We start from the raw sequence: 21,981 nt of genomic DNA, 5'->3' as shown, positions 1-21,981 counted from the left end.
TGGTCATCTCATATAGGCTGTTATATATATTTATGATCTTTTAACATAGCACATTATGTGAAAGAAATATTATTAGTTGAATATATGTAATAAATAAAGTTAATTTTAAAGGAATAAATGGTCACATAGCAATGAGAGATGTGATATTGTTGTCATGCCATCAGCCTACGTTCTCATTTATTTTTCTTTCAATTTATGAATGCATCTTTTCTTGAGCTATGTATCTTTCAAATGTTTATTATTGTTTCTTGATGCAGCTTATGTAGGAGCTCCAAAACATGGATGCATGGATCTATGAGTCATTTTCAAGAACAAAAATTATTATTTTTGTTCCTTTAATCAGCACATGTGTGTGTTATTGCTATTAACTAAAAGAGAGACTTTGCAATAAGAAAAAAAAAAACATACAGATCAGGATCAAAGGGGTCACTATATGATGCTAACATTTATGCAATCCAGCAATCGCTTAAATTTAATGCCCTTCATGAACAAAGAAAATACTTTGTATAACAATCAAGGAAAAATCAAAGGTAAAAAGCTCTGACAGCAGCTATTTGCAAGCAGCGTTGCTGATTCAGCAGATGTACTGTAGCTAAGGATGGTAATAAAAATCCACAAATGAAAGGAATAATGTACTCTCAGAGCATCTATTCCCGAAAGATATAGGCCATGCTCAAATTACAGAAACACAATGTTATGGAAATTCTCCAACATGCCTAAGAGTGCTAACATAGATGCCCATAAGAGGGATGATACCACAGGAGTTAATATCTGTAATGATGCTTTTAATAAAATTAGGGACTAATAAAAGCAAGTCTATGTTGATTCAGATATCATTAAAAATTGAGAGGCAGAAGAGAGAATTGATGAGTCAAACTCTGGCCAATACAGAGAGATTAGTATGACCACCACCAAAGGGCTGCATATACTGTATATGTTGCAAACATATTAATATTCCTAGAATTAGCCCATATATTACACCTAAGCAGTTGTGCAGTAATACTTTTTCAGAGTCTATTAAATAGTATTAACTGAGATACCAATAATTGCTCTATACAATTAAACCTGTAAAATATCTTTTAATAGGCAACATCCTGTTTTTGAAGACAGTGCCACAATATCCTCAAATGTACTGAATACAGTTCTGCTCCGCCTTTATTAAGCATTCACCTCTGTTATCAAACTTATTTTTCTATATACCGAAGGGTATTTGTATGACCCATGTCAGTGCAATACTTATGCTCACATCACCCCCTGTGAGATAGTACTTCCCTATCATCCCCGTTTTACAGATGAAGAAATGAAGTACAAGTAGATAAAGGATAGAAGGGATTACTGTGATCATCTCGTCTGACTCTTTTCTATCACACACCATGGAACTTCCCTGAATTAATTCCTCTTTCAGCAAGACCATATCTTTTAGAAAAAAATCCAGTTAGGATTGAAATATTTCCAGTGATGGGGAATCCACTACAATTCCTGGTAAATTTTTCAAGTGGTTAATTACTCTCACTGTTAAAAATTTGTGCTTTATTTCTAGTCTGAAATTGTCTAGTTTCAATCTCCAGCCATAGGATCATGATACAGCTTTGTCTGGTAGATTGAAGAGTCCATTATCAAGTTAGTTCTTGTTTCCCTCTAAGGAAACTTATAAACTGTGATCAAGCCACCCCTTAACCTTCTCTTTGTTAAGCTGAATAGATAGACTCAAAGAGCTCAATGACTACAAGTAAAGTTTTTCTAATCCTTTAATCATTCTTGTGGTTTTTCTCTGAACCCTCTCAGTTTATCAACATCCTTCTTGACACCAGAACTGGATATATTATTCTAAGGTCATACATTGAGTTTGTGGCTAAGCAGGGACTTGACCTGGGTCTCCCAAGTCTCCAGTTATTGCCCTAAACATTAGCTACCCCTCTTCACTGATTTTTGTCATTCTTTTGAGTGATCACATAAAAGGCAGAGTTCACTGTATGTATAAATAAAATTGATGATTTTGGAAGAGAAACATTTGTGTAAAATGAATCTTCAAAAATCTTAAAAAATTGTTCATACTTATGGATACTGCATTCTGATTTAACTTTTATTATAATAAAGAATTTTACATTTAAAATTTTGACAAGTATTTGTGCATGTTTTGTGTCTCTAAGCTATTAGTTTGCACATATTTTTCTCCAGTACTCAAACAGTAAAAACAAACCTATTATTTTAGACATTGACCTAAGTCAAATGACAAGAGGAGATACCCACCAAGTGACAAGGACTATTGAAAAGCAAGTCTAAACAGTGAGTATAAAGAATTATGCTGAGTGATCAATGAAGATAGATGAGCTACAAGATCGATGAGATTAGCTATATTCCTGCCAGAGTCTACTCAAACTGACAAGAGAGCTCCAAGTATCATCTGTGTTCCTATATGAATGTAGTGTATTCAACTTGAGAGTTGTAAGGGTTAAAGAGATCTAAGGAAAAGAGCAAGAAGTCCAAGCCATGCTTCAAGAGTTCCCTTTAACATCCATCATATGGCCAGCCTCAGAGGCAAGCTAAATTCTTCCCCTCGGAGGCCAGGCAAATCACTAAGTGGCTCTGTGATGAATCATTTCAGTACTATGTGCAGAATGAAACCTATTTTTACACTTATCAAATAAGATGTTAACCTAAAGATAAGATTTACAACTCCAAGCATATCAAGGAAATACCTGTTATTAGACAGAGAGGGGGAAAAAGAGGTAGTCATTAGATAGAGAATTCTAGCTAGCAATCACCAAGATATTTTTAAGTCAGGATGACAGGAAGAGATTTCATTTGGGAAAACAAGGCTCCAGATGTAATGGAAAAAATAATAGTTTTGGTAATAAAGTGGACCAAGACCTCTAAACGATCTTTTTTCACAAACACAGGTAGTGATCAGTAGTGGTAGGGTGTGGTTGAATGTAGCAACTAAATTTATCTTTAATTAACAAAAGTATTAATTTAAAACATTTCAATGCGGGGGAGAGTTAAGAGTTTTAACTGTTCAAGATGGCAGATCCAGATTATGCTTTTGAGGGTAGTGCCCAGACTAGATTATTCATAGAATTCTAGAAATGTAGGGCTGGAAGGGACCTTGAGAGGTCATCAAGTCCAGCTCCTGCATTGAGGGAGGACCAGGTAATCCTAGACCATTCCTGACAGGTGTTTGTCTAACCTGTTCTTAAAAACCTCCAATGATGGATATTCCACAACCTCCCGTGAAGCCTATTCCAGAGTTTACCTATGCTTATAGTTAGAAAGCTTTTCCTAACATGTAACCTGAATCTTCCTTGCTGCAAATAAAGCCTTTTAGTTCTCGTCCTATGCTCAGTGGACAATTGAGAACAATTCATCACCTTCCTCTTTATGGCAGCCTGTAACAGGGTTGGCACCCACTTCTGACACACGCCTCCCTGGTCGAGTGCATGTGCCTGCATTTCCCAGTTTGTGGTAACCAGGTGGCACTCACTCTCACAAGCAACCCTCCCTTTGGTCAAAGATTTCTTCAGTGTGTCTTCAGAGGGCTGAGTCTCACACACACTCTGTAGGTAGAACAGAACAAACCCCTCCAGCGGTATACAGTCTTTGCTTTCTCCCAGCCTTGATATGGGGCCATACTCCAAGGGCTTCCTCCCTGGAGACAGTGTCTTCCTGCAGCCCTTCCCTGGGCACAGTCCTTGCTCAGTCTCAGCAGCCAGCCAGCATCTCCTTCTTAGCTTCTCTGATCCCTGCCCACACTGAGCTGTCCATCATCCTGCTGCACTTTCAGACAGCCAGGAACCCAGTCTTCTTTCTTCCTGCTCCAGGCAGCAACTGACTGACTCCGTCTCTGCTGCTCCTTTTTATATGGCTCTCCTGGACCCTGACGGGCTGCTCCTGAAGCCCCTATGATTGGCTGCTTCCCCTGCCGCCACTCTAGGCCGCTTGGAAAACTTATTTTCTGCTTCTCTCTGGGACAGGGTAGTCCCTCAGGGGGTCTCTGGGCCTCACACACAGCCTTTAATATATTTTAAGGCTTATCAGATCCTCCCTCAGTCTTCTTTTCTCAAGACTATACATTCACAATTAATTTAACCTTCCCTCATAGATCAGGTTCTCCAAACCTTTTATCATTTTTATTGCTCTCCTCTGGACTCTCTCCAGGTTGTACAAATCTTTCTTTAACTGGACACAGTATTCTAGCTGAGGCCTCACCAATGCTGAGTAGAGTGGAACAATTACCTCCCATGTCACAGGAGACTCAGTGTCATCCTGGGCTAAGGGCCTGTGATTGTCTTCATCCAGTCCTGGTTAATGTAGGAGCACACTGCCCAAGGGAGAGTGCCAGGAAGCATTATGGGATTAGACACAGTCTAGCCCTACATTAACTCAGAGCTCATTACATAAGCAATAAACTAGGCTAAACCTAAACTATGACAAGTGCCTCTTTGATTCATTGCTCTGAAGATGGAGAAGGAATTAAAAATAAATGGTGGCATTGGCACACATGGTGCCTGGAATCATAGGTAAAGAATCAGCCTTGGTTGAACAGTGTAAGAACCAAGGAGTAGAGCAAAAAAAATCAAAGATGCTAATGGGATTTTTAACAGCAGCTAACGTCATTTCCTTAGAGAACAATATTGAAGATTTATCTAGGAAGTTTAATCTGGACAAGTGGGTCACTAGCCACAAAGCAGGATTTAAAAAAACCCTCAGAAACTGAACACATTGATCTTCGAAGAGAAAGGGACCTGCTTGCTTGAGAAGATTTTCCCAGACCTGAGTCCACAAATGCAGAGCATGGAATGTGAACCAAATACTGTTGTAACCCTTCTGCCAGGTGGAGTTGGCTGCAAAAAGTGCTGGGTTCAATATCCAGGGGTCCCTCTTAACAATACAACACAGGGCCAGCTTGAGCCCCCAACCAGTAATCTGGGAAAATTAAACACCACCCCTAGGTGTCTCTAAGAGGCAATACTTCCTCACTCGCAAGCACTGAGGCTGTGTGTAGCAGGGACAACATTTAATAAAAAGGGGGAAGGAACCTGACACTAATTTGAGGAAATACCCCAACCACGATTCGAACACATCTGAGCATGAGCAAAACTTCCACACCAAAGTACTCTCCCTTCTCCCACCACTGGGATCTGGCATCTGAACCTCCTGCTTAGCGAGTTCAGTTCAGTTGAGGGTGACCCCCTCAATGAGGACAGGCTAAGTCCAGTTCTGTTGCCCTTTACTCATACAATAAGAATAACATTTTGTTACTCCTGTGTTCAATATACTAAAGTGATTTGTAACCCAACACCAGCCAAAACTGATTACATGGGCAACACAGCTCTGTCTGCTGGATACCTTGGCAGAGTAGGTGTGTTCATGTAAATACAGTCTGAACCGGAAGCCTTTTCCTCCTAGCTCATTACTAGCTCTCAGGGGAGAGCTCATTCAAACCTTGCTTACACTTAAAAAAAAAAAAAAAAAAAAAAAAAAGAAGTCCCAAGAAAACACAGACATTTCCTTTTTGTCCCCAGCTAAGCAGTGCGTGCAGAACAATCAGAAAAACTTACACTTTGGAAGGCACTAAACCAGCACTTCATCTTAATAAACTCAAGGGGAGACCACTAGTTTCAGCAAGGACTTTGAGGAAGACTGTGATTCATGAATTCAGAGAAAATGAATTAAGGCCCAGTCTTGCTCCCACAATTGAGCCAACGATAGTTTTTCTAATGACATTAATGGGAGTTGGATATTGCCTTAAGCAAGGCATCTTGGTAAACTTTTTTATTTTTATTTTCTTCTTTTCGAAAATGTTTTGCATAGGATTGGAGTGGAAAATGAAACCATTATATACTGTGTTTGACTATATGGCTAGAGAAGAGAGAACAATGTACTCTCTAAAGTTAAAGGGCTATCATTAACATCAATAGCCATTCTGTTTTCATACATCTTATTAAAAAAAAATTCACCTGCTTACTGGTCGACTCCTGCAAGGTGCTAAACACCTCCGCTGAAGCACTGAGCATCCTCAACTCCCTTTGACTACATAGTGGGCTCAGGATACTGACCAGCTTTCCGGAGGCACCCAGCTCTTTGCAGTATCCAGGCCCCTAGGGGATCTCCCTTTTGTTACTGGTGCAAAAATAAAGATGACGACAGGCCATAATGGTAAGTTTAAAAACAAGAATTTCTACAACTCATCCCCCAAAATGGAATAAGACATTTTTATGCTGATTGGCTTAAGTGTAATGTAAACAGAATTCTTGAGTTGCTTTTTAACAGGCATGTTTTCAAAATCATGAACATCCTGCTCTGTTAAGACAGTTTATTATTATGCCTATCACATTTTGTATGTTAAAATTAAAACCAACAAATTAAAAACCCACAAAATTGGCAGAACTCATTCAGTGCTAGAGAATCCTACAAGTGTAGGAGTGGAAGGGACCTCAGGAGGTCTTCTAGTGCAGTCCCCTGCACTCAATATCTCACTCCCCTCCCTGCATCATCACAATCCAGAGACAGACCAGTTCTAAGACAAAGCCATGCAAACAAGCATTGCAGTCTGCTCGCTTCATGTCATAAAACCTTGTTTTAGTTTATATTATATTTAATTTAATTTACATTAAATTTACAAGAGTACATTTACAAGAGTACATACATAAAGGGTCTATAAAACAATAGAAAAAATAAGTCATGGACTTCTATTTATCCTCTCAGAATACAAGAACAAGAGAACAATTAATCACATTTAAAAAGCAATAAATACATATTTGTGTATTAAAAAGATTTTATTTTAGCTGTGGAAATCAGTGCCACAAGATATAATTGAATCCTGAAGCCCAGCAGCATCCTAACAAAGATTCAGTGTATCCACAAGTACATTTGCAAGGATACAAACAATCTAAAGGATATTTAAATTCTTGATAGCCCCATCAATTTTCAAAGCCAGTGTGAAAAAAGGCAGGAGGCTATCCCCTCCTTCCGAAGCTATGTCTGCACTACCCTGCAGTTTGTATGGGTGGTGGCTCAGATTAGTTCCCTGGGTAGGCAGGGATTGCTCTTTGGGAGAGGCTGCAAATGGCCGACGGGATGGATCACTTGATGATGACTGGTTCTATTCATTCCCTCTGAAGCACCTGGCAAAGGCCACTGTCGGAAGACAGGATACTGGGCTAGATGGACCATTGGTGTGATCCAATATGGCGATTCTTATGTTCTTATGAGTACAAACCAGCTCATCCATCTAGGTACGTACTTGGGTGTCTAACTTGAGACACTGCCCATGCCACCGCAGCCATACTGCTATTTTTAGTGCATTAGCTCAAGCACAGCTAGCACATGTCTGTGTAGTAGCTGCTCAGGAAGCATCCTTCCAGCTGCTGTGTAGACATCCTAAAAAGCACCACCTCTGCACACAAACACAGAGGCAAATTCCCTCCAAGACATACACACACTAACCCCCACTCAAAGGCAGGTTTACAGAAATCACTTGCCTCCACACAGAGGTGATCTCTCAAAAAAACAAACTAACCACAAAATTCACCACCACACCCCTCTGCCCTGCCCTTAGACAAGCAGGCAAGGGCTCCATATAGCTTATTTTCTACTATATTCCTCTTTCACGCTGCTGTACCTCCAGCTTGCAAGGAGCTGCTGAAGGGAGCACTCATCCATCTAAGCCCACTGCTGCTGCCATTCCAGAAGATCTCCAGAGAGCTAGAGAAAATCAGGATTGATAAAAGGAGTTCCAGGCCCTGCAAGATCCCCAGCAGCCACTGCCACCAGCGGAGAGGAGAAGACTAGTCATATTTAACAGATGAAACTGCAGTGAACAGATCGAGGTTTCTTATGACACCTCACTTTAGACAGCTGAGACACAAAGACCATTTTTTGATATTATGATTTGCCTTTCGTTTTCCCCTGGATAATTTTATTGTATAATTTACCAGCCACTTTCAGTAAAGGCAGGAATGTCCTGGCTAGTAGCACATCACAGACTAACCAAGATTTATTAATAATGGTTCTGACATTAAAGGGTACTATATTCAAATTACAATAATCTAATTTTATAGATGCACTGCTTAATGGGCCCACAGCAAGATAGGCAGAGTTCCCAGATTGCTAAGCATAGCCTCTTAACTAGGCTCATCTATCTCAACAACATTCCTATATATGTCCCTGGAGAAAAATTTGTAACCAAAAAACACATGCAGGCTACAACAACTTTCTAACCTGATGTGATCCATTTTGTTAATGGCCTTTTATTTTTCACACACAAACTGCAAATTCATGTTATTAATTTCAATAAAAATGATTAAAAAGACAACTATATCTATTTTGCTAAGTAAAGCATCCTGAAAGTTCATAAGGAATTTCTCACTTGGCCAAATCCTAGGGGGTTATGAAAGTCCACTTCTCCCTCTGATGTCAATAAGAACTGCAGGTGCTCAGCCTCTCTCAGGATCTGGTCCAACTGAATTGAAAATAATTATTTTGGTTATAAAGAGCCAATCTGTGCCAGTCAGTGGGAGAGGCCTGGGAAATAACATTTTACATCTGGTTCTAATACAGATTTTATCCATCCATTGAGTCCAGCTGCAACCCTTCTGTTAACAGTTCTGATCTAAACTTTGTAGCCAACAACACAGAAGCCTGATGAAGCCTCTTTGAATCCAGAACTTGCTGACTCAGAGCCTGAGGGTGCTCCTGTTATCTGTTTAGAGGCCTATCTGTTTAGTGGGCCTTTGCCTGAATACAGCTTTCCATACTCCTGTCTATTGACTTCAGAGGGAGATACAGGCTCTCAGCATCTCTAGGATTTGAACAACAAATTCTCTTAGAGCTTTCAGAATGCTTCATTTAGCAAAATGGATATACTTATTTTCTTAATTAACAGTGCCCTGTGTCTGAAAAGGACTATTTCGAAGTTGGTTGGAGATGGTATTTTCAATTTTTCCTCTTCATTATGGTGGTTGGTAATTAATCTGGCAAGTGTCTGTTTTCCCTCAGTTGTTATCAGGATGTTTGTATTTTTTTTAATTAACTGTTTTTTTAAAAGATGCAAATGCAATCAGAGGTTTGGGAAATGGGCCATTTTGTAAATATGGAAATTAAGGAACAAATAAATGAACTTCAATATTTTAAAAATTAAACCTCTTATTTAAATATCACACATTAAACCTTTTCCAATTGCTAAACCAGTAGATGGAAACTGGCTTGCAGTCCCTAACAATCTGACCCTGTGTTGTGGCTATGGTCATGAATGAATTCACTTTCAGCAAGATCCTGTTCACTAGTGGGTAGCTCAAAGAATTCAGATAATATTATGCTGATATATATTTCACATTTCATTCAAAAATGACCTTTTAAAATGCTGAGCAAAATCTGTTCTGTATTCCTTTAAAAATACCAAATTAACAGCATACTACATCACTTTCTTGATATAGTTTTGTTACAAAGACTCCAACAAGAATGCAAACAGTGATGACTGGGATGATTTGGCCAAGATACTCAATACATAGCTTTGCACAATAAAAATGAAATGATGATTAACACAAGACATGCCGGTTGTTGAAGGACGCATCCTGTATTAAAGAATTTGTATTTACAAATAACAATGTTATGTAGGTTACATTGAAAGGCGTTTTGCAGAAGAGATCGGAGACTCAGATTAGTCTTCTTATTTATAAATGGTATAAAACATTCCTAAATGGGCCAGGTAATATTCTGATCTCTCTCAATGGCTATAAAAAGGAGACTAACATCAAGAAAAGCTGAACAAAAATCTGTGTTTTCACTTTGCTGTTTTTGGCTTAAGTTGTTTGTATGTAACCAGAATTCTCACTTGAGACAAATTATGCTAAAAATCTGAAAGCTGAAGATGAATTCCAAGAGATATGAACCTTAAACAAAAACTTGATTGAGGTTTTCATCAGAGCAAAAGCATCATGTCCCATACACAATTTCTAGGCTGCTTGTGCTATTTAAAAGAACATATACAATCTTACAATAATTCCATCTAGAAAAGGAAGCTTTGATTTTTCACCAATCTGCATCAGCACATCCTGCACGTCAGTTGCAGCTCCTGAATTTCAGTAAAAGTACTCAGACCGCAGAAATATAAGAATTCAATCATTCTTGTCTTACTTATTCAAAATGCTTATCCAATTTACTAATAATATGCCACAGAACAACAATTGATCTTGCATTATATTATAAGTCTACAATATGTTAAATACATAAGAGAACCCAATTTCGTCACCCAGGAGGAGTGGATCACAATCCATGTTAGCAGGTGGCCAGCATTTAGATATTGTAGTGACAGATGCTACTAGAAATACCTTAGGCAAATTATATGAACAGCTTTGTTGTGTTTTCTGGGCCAAGTATTAGCAGATAGATCACACAATGAAAGGCATTTTAGAAATAGACAATGTCTGATCTCAATTTCATCACTCTAAATCCAGATTAAACCCATTGACTCCTATTATGTTTAAAGTCAATGGGTTTAATCTGGATTTACACGGTAAAGATTAGAACCTGGCCCTCTTGACCAGAAAGAAAGAGTGTGGTACGTACCAATTAGCACAGAACAGTACATAGATATATATCATTCACAAAGAGAGATTAGTGTAACCAGCACAATGTACATTTTTAGCTCCCTTTGTTTGCAATTACAACTGTGAAAACACAATCTAATAAATAATAATTCAGTTATTAGTTATATCATGGTAGTGCCCAGACTATGTTAGGTGTGTCCACAGCAGCCTTGCTCCACACAGCTCACAACCCAAGACAGCAAAGAAAGACAGATCGGTGTAAAGGGGGTAAACATGCTAATGTTTTCTCTTTCTATTTTTAAAAATATATATTAATTATCCCCAACTGGTCTGTACCTAGTCATTGACAGTTGGCTAATTTCTGTAGGCATCATGTTAGAAGTGGGTCTCAGAGGAGGGATTTTGAAGAGGGGAAGATAGTGTCCTTAGGAACCAGGAGAGTGTTCCATTTGTAAAGTGGGTTGTGGAAGAAGAGGTGAAGACAGTTATGGAAGAAGCAAATGATCATGGCTTGAAAAAAATAGCATCACGGGTGGATGGCAGAGGCATTGAGCAAGACAACAGAAGAAAAGAGTGGATAAGTAGAGAGGGGACAGTTGTGAAGGGTCTTGATGGTGAGGACAAGAAACATTAAAAAAATGGATGGGTTGAGAAATAGAGAGCCAACTGAGCACTTCAAAGAGAGCCATCCTCACTAATCTAATCATGAGGGTCGAAAAAATGTCTGCAGAAGTCTGAGTGAGACCTGAAGACATCACAGCCACCACCCCCTCAACCACACTAGTTCTAATTATACGAGTCAGTTGTGCTTGGAGGGTATCACAAAGAACGATCTCATTTGCCTTCTCCAAAATCCCATGCACAGTGGTGTGAGTGTAAATGAACAGCAGTTGTTTATACTGAAGGCAACAGTGCTGCAAAAATGTGTCCGTTTTGCTCAAATGTGTTCAGAGGAAAGGGATATGCAGATCTAGCAGCTATGTGAACCAACTCAGTACATATTCTCTGAACTTTCACAGGTATGGGCTCAGGTTGGTCAATGCACTGTCTCTCAAAGCCAAGAGCTTCCAAAGGAGTCTCGAAGAGAAGCAACATTAAAATAGTTACATTCAACATAATGCAGACTGGTACACCGCAGAATTATGAGAAACTGAGAATAGTATTAATGGCCAACTGCAAAGTGCCAATGATGACTGATGGGAATAATCTATTTCAGAACATTATGGCTTTTTATGGCATTTTAATATTCATTCTGCCTGTATATGAGGGGGAAAGAAGGAGCTGCAGGAGTTCTTATTCTGTTTTATTTTGCCAGAGTTAACACACCAATCTTAATATTATAGAAGAAATAGCATTTTCTCCACCCCCATTACACTCTGGGAATGTCTTTTTTTTATTAAGCATCATTATATAAACACATTGATGTCCTCGCCCACCCCAAAAGAGAAGTTTTTTTTGTTACCTCTTACCGACAGTTATTTTGACAATTCTTTTCTGAGAGTCCATCCTCATCTTCTCCCATTATATCCACTGCTGAAAATATCAGTGCAACCAGAATCGCAAAGCAGCACACCAGCGCAAAGATCACAATGCATTTTTGCTGGGACTGAAAGAGATTAAGAAGATTAAAAATAAATATATTTTAAAAGTTTTAATGGAGTGGGCACCTTTTAGTCAATGAACTGAGATTCTAACACTTTTCAATAGGATCTAAAACCATATTGAATATATGAATGCCATAACTATCAACATGAAACACATTTTAGGATGAAAATATTCTTTCAACACCATCCTTCAGTATCATCTTCAAGTTTACATTAAACATGGCAGTTAAATAATTCATGTCACAGACAACATTAGGACTTTTCAACTACTTTTCATTTATACCATGATGAAAGCATTATCCAGTAAAATAGTCATTGCTGCTTTAATTACATATTTCTGATTATGGACCATAGATATGATATATACAACAGTTTGGCATTGAACAAGTCTTGATAGCTTTTGTTTGTTTACTTGAAAACAAACATGTCATCACAAGAAGGATGAAGAGCAAAAGGACATTTCCCATTTCTGTATGCAGTAGTTGATATTAAAATGTGGAATAGTATTTCATTAAGCCTAGAGTAAAATAATACTGTGGTGGTAACTCAGATACAACTGTTCAGTAACTATAGGAAAATGTGAACTTTTTAAAGGTGACCTCTGGGCATGTATCTTACAGAGATGAATGAAATGGGTAAATTATCTTTTTTGCACACGTGGATTGTGCAGGGATGTGCGATATGTGGGTATCACTACCCTTAAAGTTTCACCATGCATTCCTAGCAATGAAAAAATTGCACAACAAACATATAGGGAAAAAGAAAACAAAACTAAACTGCTGTTGCCAGTTACTGATTTCGTTAATTTTCAGTTATTACCTTGTAACTGTAATTTCTTAACTAGAAAATACCCAGACCAGGAGTTTATTATATCAAGCAATCTTAAAGAGTATTAATCTTATGTTTGCTACTGAACAAACAGTGGTACAAGTCTAAAGGTAGCATGTACTCTCTGCATAGTCTCAGTCATTTATATTAATAAAAGTAATAATATAATAACCACCACCATCACCTTACCTTCTCACAGAGAAAGGCCCAATTTTACAATGATTTGCACCCACAATTTCTATCTGAGTGTGTATCCCAGGAAGGACGTAGCTATAATACTTCAGAAAAAATAATGTACTGTGTACCACTGTTGCCAGAGACTGAAGTATATTGCCTATTTAAAATACAGCAAGCTCAATTTTGTCCTCAGAGGCACAGGAACAATGTTCATTTAGTTCAGTGGAAGATGTATCCTTCTGGGCAATACTGGCTCCACTGTGTTATGAGACACACTTGGCAATTTCATAAATGCATTATATAAAGACATACCAAGAATGCTGACAATCTATCTAATATAATTTATAATGGCTGCATTTTGGCCCCCAAGCCCAGAGGCAGCAGCTTTATATCAACTGGGAATTAGAAGAAAAATGTTGTTAAATGCTGGCCCCTGAATCGATGGAAAGGTCCAAGTCCCAATCATTCAGGTATGGGACAGACATAAAAATCCTGTTTTCTCATTTAAAATAGATTTACAACAGTATAAGTAAGCAGATTTTAGCCCCATATGTTCTTCTCACTTCCTAGGCCAAGAAGCTATTACGGTTGTTCAGTTGCTATCTACTGAGCTGGGTTAGGGAAGCCCCTTTCTTTATTGCATCCCATCCTCAGTTCCACCATGGCAGCAAGTTATCACAGAAGTGTGATGTTTGTACTCAACTTCTTCAAAGCAATAAGCACCATCACCACAGTAGCAAACCACAGGAAGCCCAATCACAACCAGAAGACTTCCTCCTTGTCCTCCCAGTGCCCCCTGAAAATAAAGAAACCACAACTGGCCATCCCTACTGCACACGCACATATCCCTTGTCTCACCCTCCACTCTATTAATCAAGTTTTGCCCTTAAGAAGGGCCATCACAGCAAACTCTATGGACAACCCCTAAAAACTGGGAATTTGGAGAATTGGAGTCTCAGTCCCTTCAAGGAACCTGGGACCCACCTATTCCCCACCCTCCCAAATCCCAGCTATCAGGGAGACCTGGCAAATCTCATCCAAGAACACTGTGTCATACGAACAATCTTACAACTAGGCACCTGAGATCAATTCTGCTATCAGCACCTATACCAAAAACACCATTGAACTGTGGAGCTATAGCCAACAGCCTCAAGCTTTAGTAGATGAATGCCAACTAAACTAGCACCAACTGTGACCTGATTTCAGAAGAGAGGCCTGATCTTGCCTGCATTGCCTAGATCCAATTTAAAACCACCTCCACCCTATTTAGCCCAGCAAGCCCTGGCAAGCTAATCAATACAATACTTGGGGGCACAGACCAGCGTTCATGTCACACTCTCCATCAGTACCTGGGCCCAAATTGGGGGAGCTAATGATCCAACTAGTGGACCAAATTTGGTGATGAATCCTGGTCACGTGCAACATGAGGCATGTTGCACATACAACTAAGAAGAATACAATACAAAGAACAAAGGATCCCAGAGCAAACCAAACAAAGAAGGGAGACAGAATAATATGCACGTCTCCCCTGCAACACTCACACAAAGTGTTAGTATAGCAAGGCTGGTTGTGCACGTGCAGTGCCCTCTGTAATAGCAGAGCTCAGTGCTGTCACAGGACTCTCCTCCTTCACAAAAAATCAGATGAAGGAGAGGAAGAGTTAATAACCTGGCTGTAACACTAACCCAATGCAATGGTGCATCAAACAGCAGTGCAGTCCTCACCCTCGTGCAATTTCTTTTCAAGTTTTTCAAGCTCAGTACTTTTTGTTTAAACGTTTTCTTAAAATGTTTTTTTAGAACTACAAGCCAGATGTTCTAATCTGAGCCCACAGGAAGTCCTACTGACTTTCACAGGTATCAGTGAGAGTGCTGGTGTCTGCGCTGCTGCATCCTGCATTGCAGGATCAGTACCTTAAAAAGTAAAACAAGATAGTTTGTGTGAAACAGTGATTAGAGACCACCTGCACATTTAGTTCTGTCTCTCTATGACTAATTGGGCTCCTTCCAGGCACTCTTATAACCCACTGTTGGCTGCAAGTTTCACATCATAAAAATGCAGGCCCAACCACCCAAATGAATCTAGACCATTCATGGCAGGTGTTTGTCCAACCTGTTCTTAAGATTGATAACAGTGCATGGTGCGCCAACCATGATCTCATCAACAGCACTGCTTTCCCACCAGCACCATAAAGAACACAGACTTATAAAAACCTAATTTACTAGTCACCATGTGGTTTGCTCTTTGTACTGCTTTTAGACAACTAAAAATAAAACAGTCACCTTCTCACATTTCTAGTCAATTCCATTTTTTGTTTCTCATGCACCAGCCCAATGTCTTGGTTACAAATAGTGTAGGGGATTCTTTAAATCCAAACCCCCATTATTTTTTAAGCTGGAACATGTGTATAACAAAGAAAAGGCAAATTCAAAGTCTATTTACTTTTTATCCCCCTTTTTAATTTTAAGCTTGATTTATCTGACAGGGCCAAATGTGGAATTTGAGAGCTAGATTTTGAACGGCCTCAGAAAAGCCTGACAGCCATCACTGAATTGCTTCTTCTGAGCCACAAGTTCCTGTGGCAGCTTCTCAACCTTCAAAGCTTAATTTTAAATTAAAAATCTATATCTGAACAGGGCCTGTATTCAAATAGGTGTTTATATTTGAAAATAAAACTTCAAAAGCAGCTACTGTGTGAGGAACAGCTTCATCGAAGAAAGAAATGTGAGATAGTGGCATCACGTAAATCTCCAGAGCCTTTTATTGAAGATTATAAATCTTAACTGCCAGCTACCAAAGCTCACACTCCAGGCAATATTTCAATAGGTTGTTGTAATTAAAAAAATACTTTACTGCTGGGAATCTCATGTACCACTTCTCCAGTTTTCTGTGCAGTTTTGAAAGAAACTCTTAAAAGTGACAGCAGACTTCCCCAGAGGAAGGAATTCAAAAACTGAGGACAAGAGCATATGCAGGGATCTCAAAGTGAGGGATTCCATGGGAGCTGCTGCTCAGCCATAATTTATAGTGACCATATTATACGAACTGGACAGCTCAGCCCACACTTCTCACCACACCAGTTTGCTTCATTTTTGATAAGGAGGGATTCAGCCTAAGGGCACAATGCTTATTTAGTTTGCATGCCCAACACCTGTGGTGCTGCTATAGAAAATGCCAACAAACATGCCGAGTTGTGACAAACACATCCCTTCAATGAACAGTACCGCTCATAAAGGCTACCGAAGCCCAATCAGATGGCAGCATGATCTAATCACTAGTGAACTGATTGACCTTGCAGGTGAAAGAATTTGTATTCCAATAGCAAATCAATGAGCCATCCAGCTCCATGTGCTACTCATTTTACTCACTCAGAGCTTCAAATCAATGGGACTCCTCACATGAGTACACCAAGCTAGATCTGGCCCCTAGTCCATATTTGAAAAGTATTCCTAGATTTTTATGCCTTTTAAAAACAAAACCTATTTTAATTAGGATACCTCACTTCCTGATCAGAATTGTATCTGCCAGCATGTTACCTTGGATGTATAACATCTTTTTCATGACCTTCAGTTTTTCCAAACTCTGTTCAGACAAAGAAAAGAAGAAAAAAAAAAAAGGAGAGAGAGAGAAACCCTAGGTTTTCACGTCCATTACCATGCTCACAGAGAATGCTCGGAGGAAGATGCATGTTCACACACAAAGGGAGAGGGAGATCTTGAGAAAAGTCCCCCTACGTTAAGATAGCTAAGAAAGTTGAGTAATGCTGTCATGAGGTAGGGCTATGCAGATTCAAAGGGATGGAGGGAAAGTGGTGATTTGGGGTCTCTGATTCCTGTGGCCATGGGTAGGCACAGAAGATCAATTAATGCTCTGGAAGGAGAATCCTGGTTGACAGCTCTGCTCTTCTGACTAAATCAAACTATCTACCATAAGAGTAAAAGCTCATCAGTATCAGAGATAGAGCTTTACTGAGGGTCTATTTAAGACTGTGGAATGAATTTACCAAGGAGCTAAGGACCACCACAGACCTTGCCACCTTTAACTCTAAGTACAACGTGTATTTCTTCAATCTGCCTTCACTAACAAACTCAGAATAGCTTGTACATTTTAAAAATATTCCCCAAAACAAAACCCTACAAAACAAAAATGCCACACTGCCCATACATTTCTCTCCTTGGGGAAAGAATGGGAGAAAGAGAAAGAACAAATTATGTGTGACAGATGTCAGTCAGGTTACTTAATGCACTATCAGAAGACACGATAGTCAGCTGAGAGGGACCCTATTTGTTAGTTTGTTACTAATAAACAAGAAGTACATCTAAGGACAGTTAAGGTTGCATCCCCACCCACATGAAATTGAAAGGTACAGCAAGAAGAAGATAAAGGAAGAGTCTCCTGTACCCTTTTCAACCTTTATATTGTCAACAATGCTGGCAATAAAACACTCCAATCTTCCATAAGGCTTTCACTCCCAACTCCAAAGGAAACCCAAAAGCAATATGTAACCCACCTTCAAACACATGCTGTCATGCAAACCTTAACAGAGACCTCATACGCTCTTACATCAACAGATTGGCATTCCTGACTGTCACAACCCATTCACTAGGGCAGTGGTTCTTAACCTTTCCAAACTACTGTACCCCTGAAGCCTGAGTCCCACCCCCACGGGGCTGAGGCATGTAACTTAGTTTCATGGCGCCCCTGTGGCTCCAGGCAATTGCCTTTCTTGCCACCCCCAATACCAGCTCTGCACTTGCGACCCCTCTAAAACCCCAGGTTAAGAAACACTGCACTAGGGAGTTACTCCTATTTAATCCAATATCAATGCATTTTCTGTAGAAAAGAAGTTAAATGGGTAGTATTTGGTTAGGCATCTGAAAGATTTAAATACATTTTGACATTAATTCCAATGTGAATATTTAATTAGATACATTTTGTACTTGTAGACGGAAATATTGGATGGGTTTATTTTTATAAGTCTAAAGAAATGACTGGTTAAACCTTCTGGCACAATTAATTAGTTTTTATACACAACATTTACATATCCAATTTAAAGGACTTATCCCTAAATGAGGCTCAACAAGTTCTCTTAAAATGAACTCTGAAGTGATCTTTGAAACACACAGATATGTACCCATGTAAATAAGAAGCAAGAAATCAAATGTGTATAATGAGAAAACTGAACCTAATGTAATTGTATATTGTATACTTTTGAAGTATATTGTAACTTTGAAATATAGTTGTATTTGTATATCAGTGTCTAAACTAAAGAATAAGGTGATATGCTAATAAATGAATGTTTCTTAAAGCCATGCAGAACTATAAGAGACTGGTAGGACACATTTTCTGTACTTAAGTAGTCTGCTTTCTTCCCCCTTTCATCCCCAATCTCATCCCATCTGAGTTATGTCTGAACACTGAGGGGATGGACAGACACCTAAGTATTCTGTTTATATATTAATGATTCAATCTAAAGTCTTTAAAGTTAAATAGTGAGTAGAAAGGAAAATTAAGAGCTCGTGGAAACAGTCTATCATTATTTGTTACAGAAAAAAAATACTCTAGAGACTATTCTCCAATGTTGGGGCATTGGGATGCATCTAGTTTATCCTGAACTGCAGTACTAAACCTTCCAGTAGAGGTTAATTAATGTACATTAGCATCAAACTTACAAACAAGAGTCATTTTGATTGCATTGAGGATCAAACAGCACCACATTAGTCAGGATTCTTCAGAAGAGAAAAGATGGCCCAGTGGTTAGGGTACTAAGTCTAAGATATGGGACACCTAGGTTTAAATGCCTGCTCTAACACAGGCTTCCTGTGTGACCTCAGGCAAGTTACTTAGTCTTTCTGTGCCTCAGTTCACCAGGTGTAAAGAGGATAATAGAGCTGCCCTACCTGACAGGGGTGTAGTGAGGTCAAATATCTTAAAGATTTTGAGGTGCTTAGATATTACAGCAGGAGGGGCCGTAGAAGTATCAAAAATAGATAGATAGGATTTATTGACTCCTGATTATTTTGTGATCTTCTTCTCCCTCATCTGAATCCCAAACAAAAAGCTATTTAGGAATCAATATGATGAACTATTCTGAATAGTAATGTCCTGCTATAAATATTTGGTTGTATGGCAACTTTTGGCCATGTTTAACAACTGAAAGAAAAAACATCAGAGCTGACGCTCAAAACCATGCTCTTTATTCTTTGCTCCAACAGTTCAGGCATATAATACACTGACTGTAACATTTACCTTAAATAGTAGAATGATAAACGCTTTTGGAAGACATCCAAGGCAATAAGGGTTAGTTATGCAAACCCCTCCTCCACAAAAAGTGTCATGCTACAGAGAACTAGTAACATTCAAAGTTCAAAATCCAGTAAGAAAATCAAAGACTTCAGCACATAAGATAACTCCTAGCATAGCTCTGTCTCATCTTGAATTAATGTGGGGGAGAATAGTCTTAATAGGTACAATGGATAGTCTACATTAGGGCCATAAACTCCCAACCAGACTGATGTTTCATCCAGCATTCATCTAAATTTAAGATCGTATTGCAATTTGGCCCTACCAAAAGAGGCCATGGATGGCACTCCATAGCTTTGCCCATTGCATTGCGGAAGTAAGGGCACAGTCAGCCACAGCATTTGCTGCAAAAGGAAACTGTCTAGTACTGCACATTATTGGGTCATACCTACAGTCAATAACTGTACAAATTCCTCACAGGTGGATCATAGTGTAGAGAGGATTTCCACAGCAAGACCCATTTTTACCACTGTATTAATTAATCCTGCGGGCTGTCTTCTAGGGCTCTCAACAGTGATAACATGAGTTCAGCCACCCCAATGAGAATTTACTGTTTTGGGTAAAATTTGCGAGCAGACAAGGCTACCGGCAATTTCCCTTTTCAGCAGAGAGCTTCCTCATAAAAGAGGGAAAGCAGCGAGGATTAGTAACTCTCTAGATTCTAGCACATTAGGCAATAGCCTACTGGAAAGTGAGTCCAGGTATGAACACACAAAAAGCTTCAAGTTCTCAGAGGACAGCAGTGCTTTTCATGAAATGGCTGCAGAGAGGAACTAACTATATACAGCGAAGAACACTTCTGCTGCCTTACAGAAACCAAAGAAGGGAGGTAAAATGATAAAAGGTGCTAAATGGAAGTACAGTAAACAACAGTAAACAACAACAGTAAAAGGGAAAGAGCAAAGAATTAAAAAAAAAAAAAAAGAAAGACTGGAGAGGTGAGAGAAAGAAATAAAAGAAAGAGTATAAGAGATAGAACTAAAAAAACAGAAGACAAAAGGGAGACAAAAAAAGGAAACTGAAGAGTGAAAGGAGACACAAGATGGAGAAAAGAACTGGATATACAACAAGTAGAAATAGCTTTGACTTAACAGAGCTAAAAAATTGGTGCTACCAAAACTTTCATCCCTTGATGATTAATGCCACACTTACCTGTTAACTGTGTATCAAAGCTCTTATTAGAGCCCTGCCTTCATAAACCTGGCCCACAAACCCTAATTAAAAATGTAATTCAGGCCTCCCCAGAAAATCAGCTGAATATCTCCAGTTAGCAGCTCACAAATTTCTTACAGGGGATCAGTAATTCTTGCTGTAATTGGGACCTCACAAGCAGTATCATTAGAAAGAATCACAGGTTACAAATTAACATACTACACTGCTCTTCTAGAGACCTGGTATAAATCTGGCTTGTGTCACAAACTAAATTAATTTTGTGCTCTTATATCCTAAGGAAATTTACATTAGAATAACAGCAATATTGCAAGTCAGGATTTAGCATCTGGTGCAGTAACTTCCAGTGTTCTGGCTGCTTCTGGCCACTGTTTAATTTTCTTATCTTCATAAACATTAAAATTCATTACCAATATAGTTTTCATAGGTTGATTCAGTTTCTATTCTAATCCTCATTTTTCCAGTCACCCAGACTTTTGGGGTGAAGTTTTCTGTTTGCTTTAAGCCAAAAGGTGAATTTAAAAAAAAACCCTGAACTAGTTTGTCCATTTTTGAGCTAGAGAGAGTGTAAAACAGTTACGTTTCCCAAATATAAATGTAACTCAAAACTTTGAAGCTAGAAATTTCAAAGTTTCCTCATTTTAAATTCCTCACTAAGGAAGTAAAACCAGACTAAATTTGAACTAGATCAATTCAGTAGTTTTAAAATTAAAAATATTTAAAGTTAGAATATTTGCAGACTCATGTCAGAACTTTCTGTGTTAGAGCACAGAGGACTAAATTCTGCTCTGTTGATGGAAAGTAATACTTAAGTTTAAATTGTAAGAGTATTCAGATTACCCTTGGCACTAAGCCACCTTAAGCATTTGGGTCCAAATTAAACCCTGGAGTAACTCCATTGCTTTTTACCAATATAGACAACATTCAGCGCCTGTAGTCTAAGATTTTCAAATGCCCACCACTCAGATTCCATGACTGGAAGAGACCATTGTTATCATCTAGTCTGACCTCCTGTATAACACAGGCCACAGAACTTCCCAAAAATAATTCCTAGAGCATATCTTTTAGAAAAACATCCAATCTTGATTTTAAAATGGTCAATGATGGAGAATCCACCATGTCTCTTGGTAAATTGTTCCAATGGTTAATTACTCTCATATTACATATATACCTTACTTCCTGTCTGAATTTGTCTAGATTCAACTTCCAGCCACTGACTTGTGTTATACCTTTCTCTGCTAGATTGAAAAGCCCATTATCAAATAGTTCGTGAAATGAAAACCATCTAAGGTATGGGGTGTTTATTTTTAGCTCACTCTGAATTTCTAACTTTATTGTGAGTTCTTATTGAA

The 21,981-nt window shown here is 38.8% G+C and overlaps 1 protein-coding gene across 3 annotated transcripts in view; it reads right to left on the bottom strand.

The window, feature by feature from the left end:
- Positions 1-21,981, bottom strand: part of LOC137161002 (inactive phospholipase D5-like) — a 178,701-nt gene that overhangs the window by 80,557 nt on the left and 76,163 nt on the right. For all 3 annotated transcript variants that reach the window (XM_067560012.1, XM_067560011.1, XM_067560013.1), the window contains exon 2: positions 12,017-12,153. In XM_067560012.1, coding sequence (XP_067416113.1) covers positions 12,017-12,153 — 137 coding nt within the window. The remainder of the gene's footprint in view (positions 1-12,016; positions 12,154-21,981) is intronic.

The sequence above is a fragment of the Emydura macquarii genome, unplaced genomic scaffold, assembly GCF_026122565.2.
Source record: "Emydura macquarii macquarii isolate MOO-44397 ecotype Brisbane River unplaced genomic scaffold, CSIRO-AGI_Emac_v2 contig_2211, whole genome shotgun sequence".
NCBI classification, from domain to species: Eukaryota; Metazoa; Chordata; order Testudines; family Chelidae; genus Emydura; species Emydura macquarii.
This window is presented reverse-complemented; position numbering and strand designations above follow the sequence as displayed.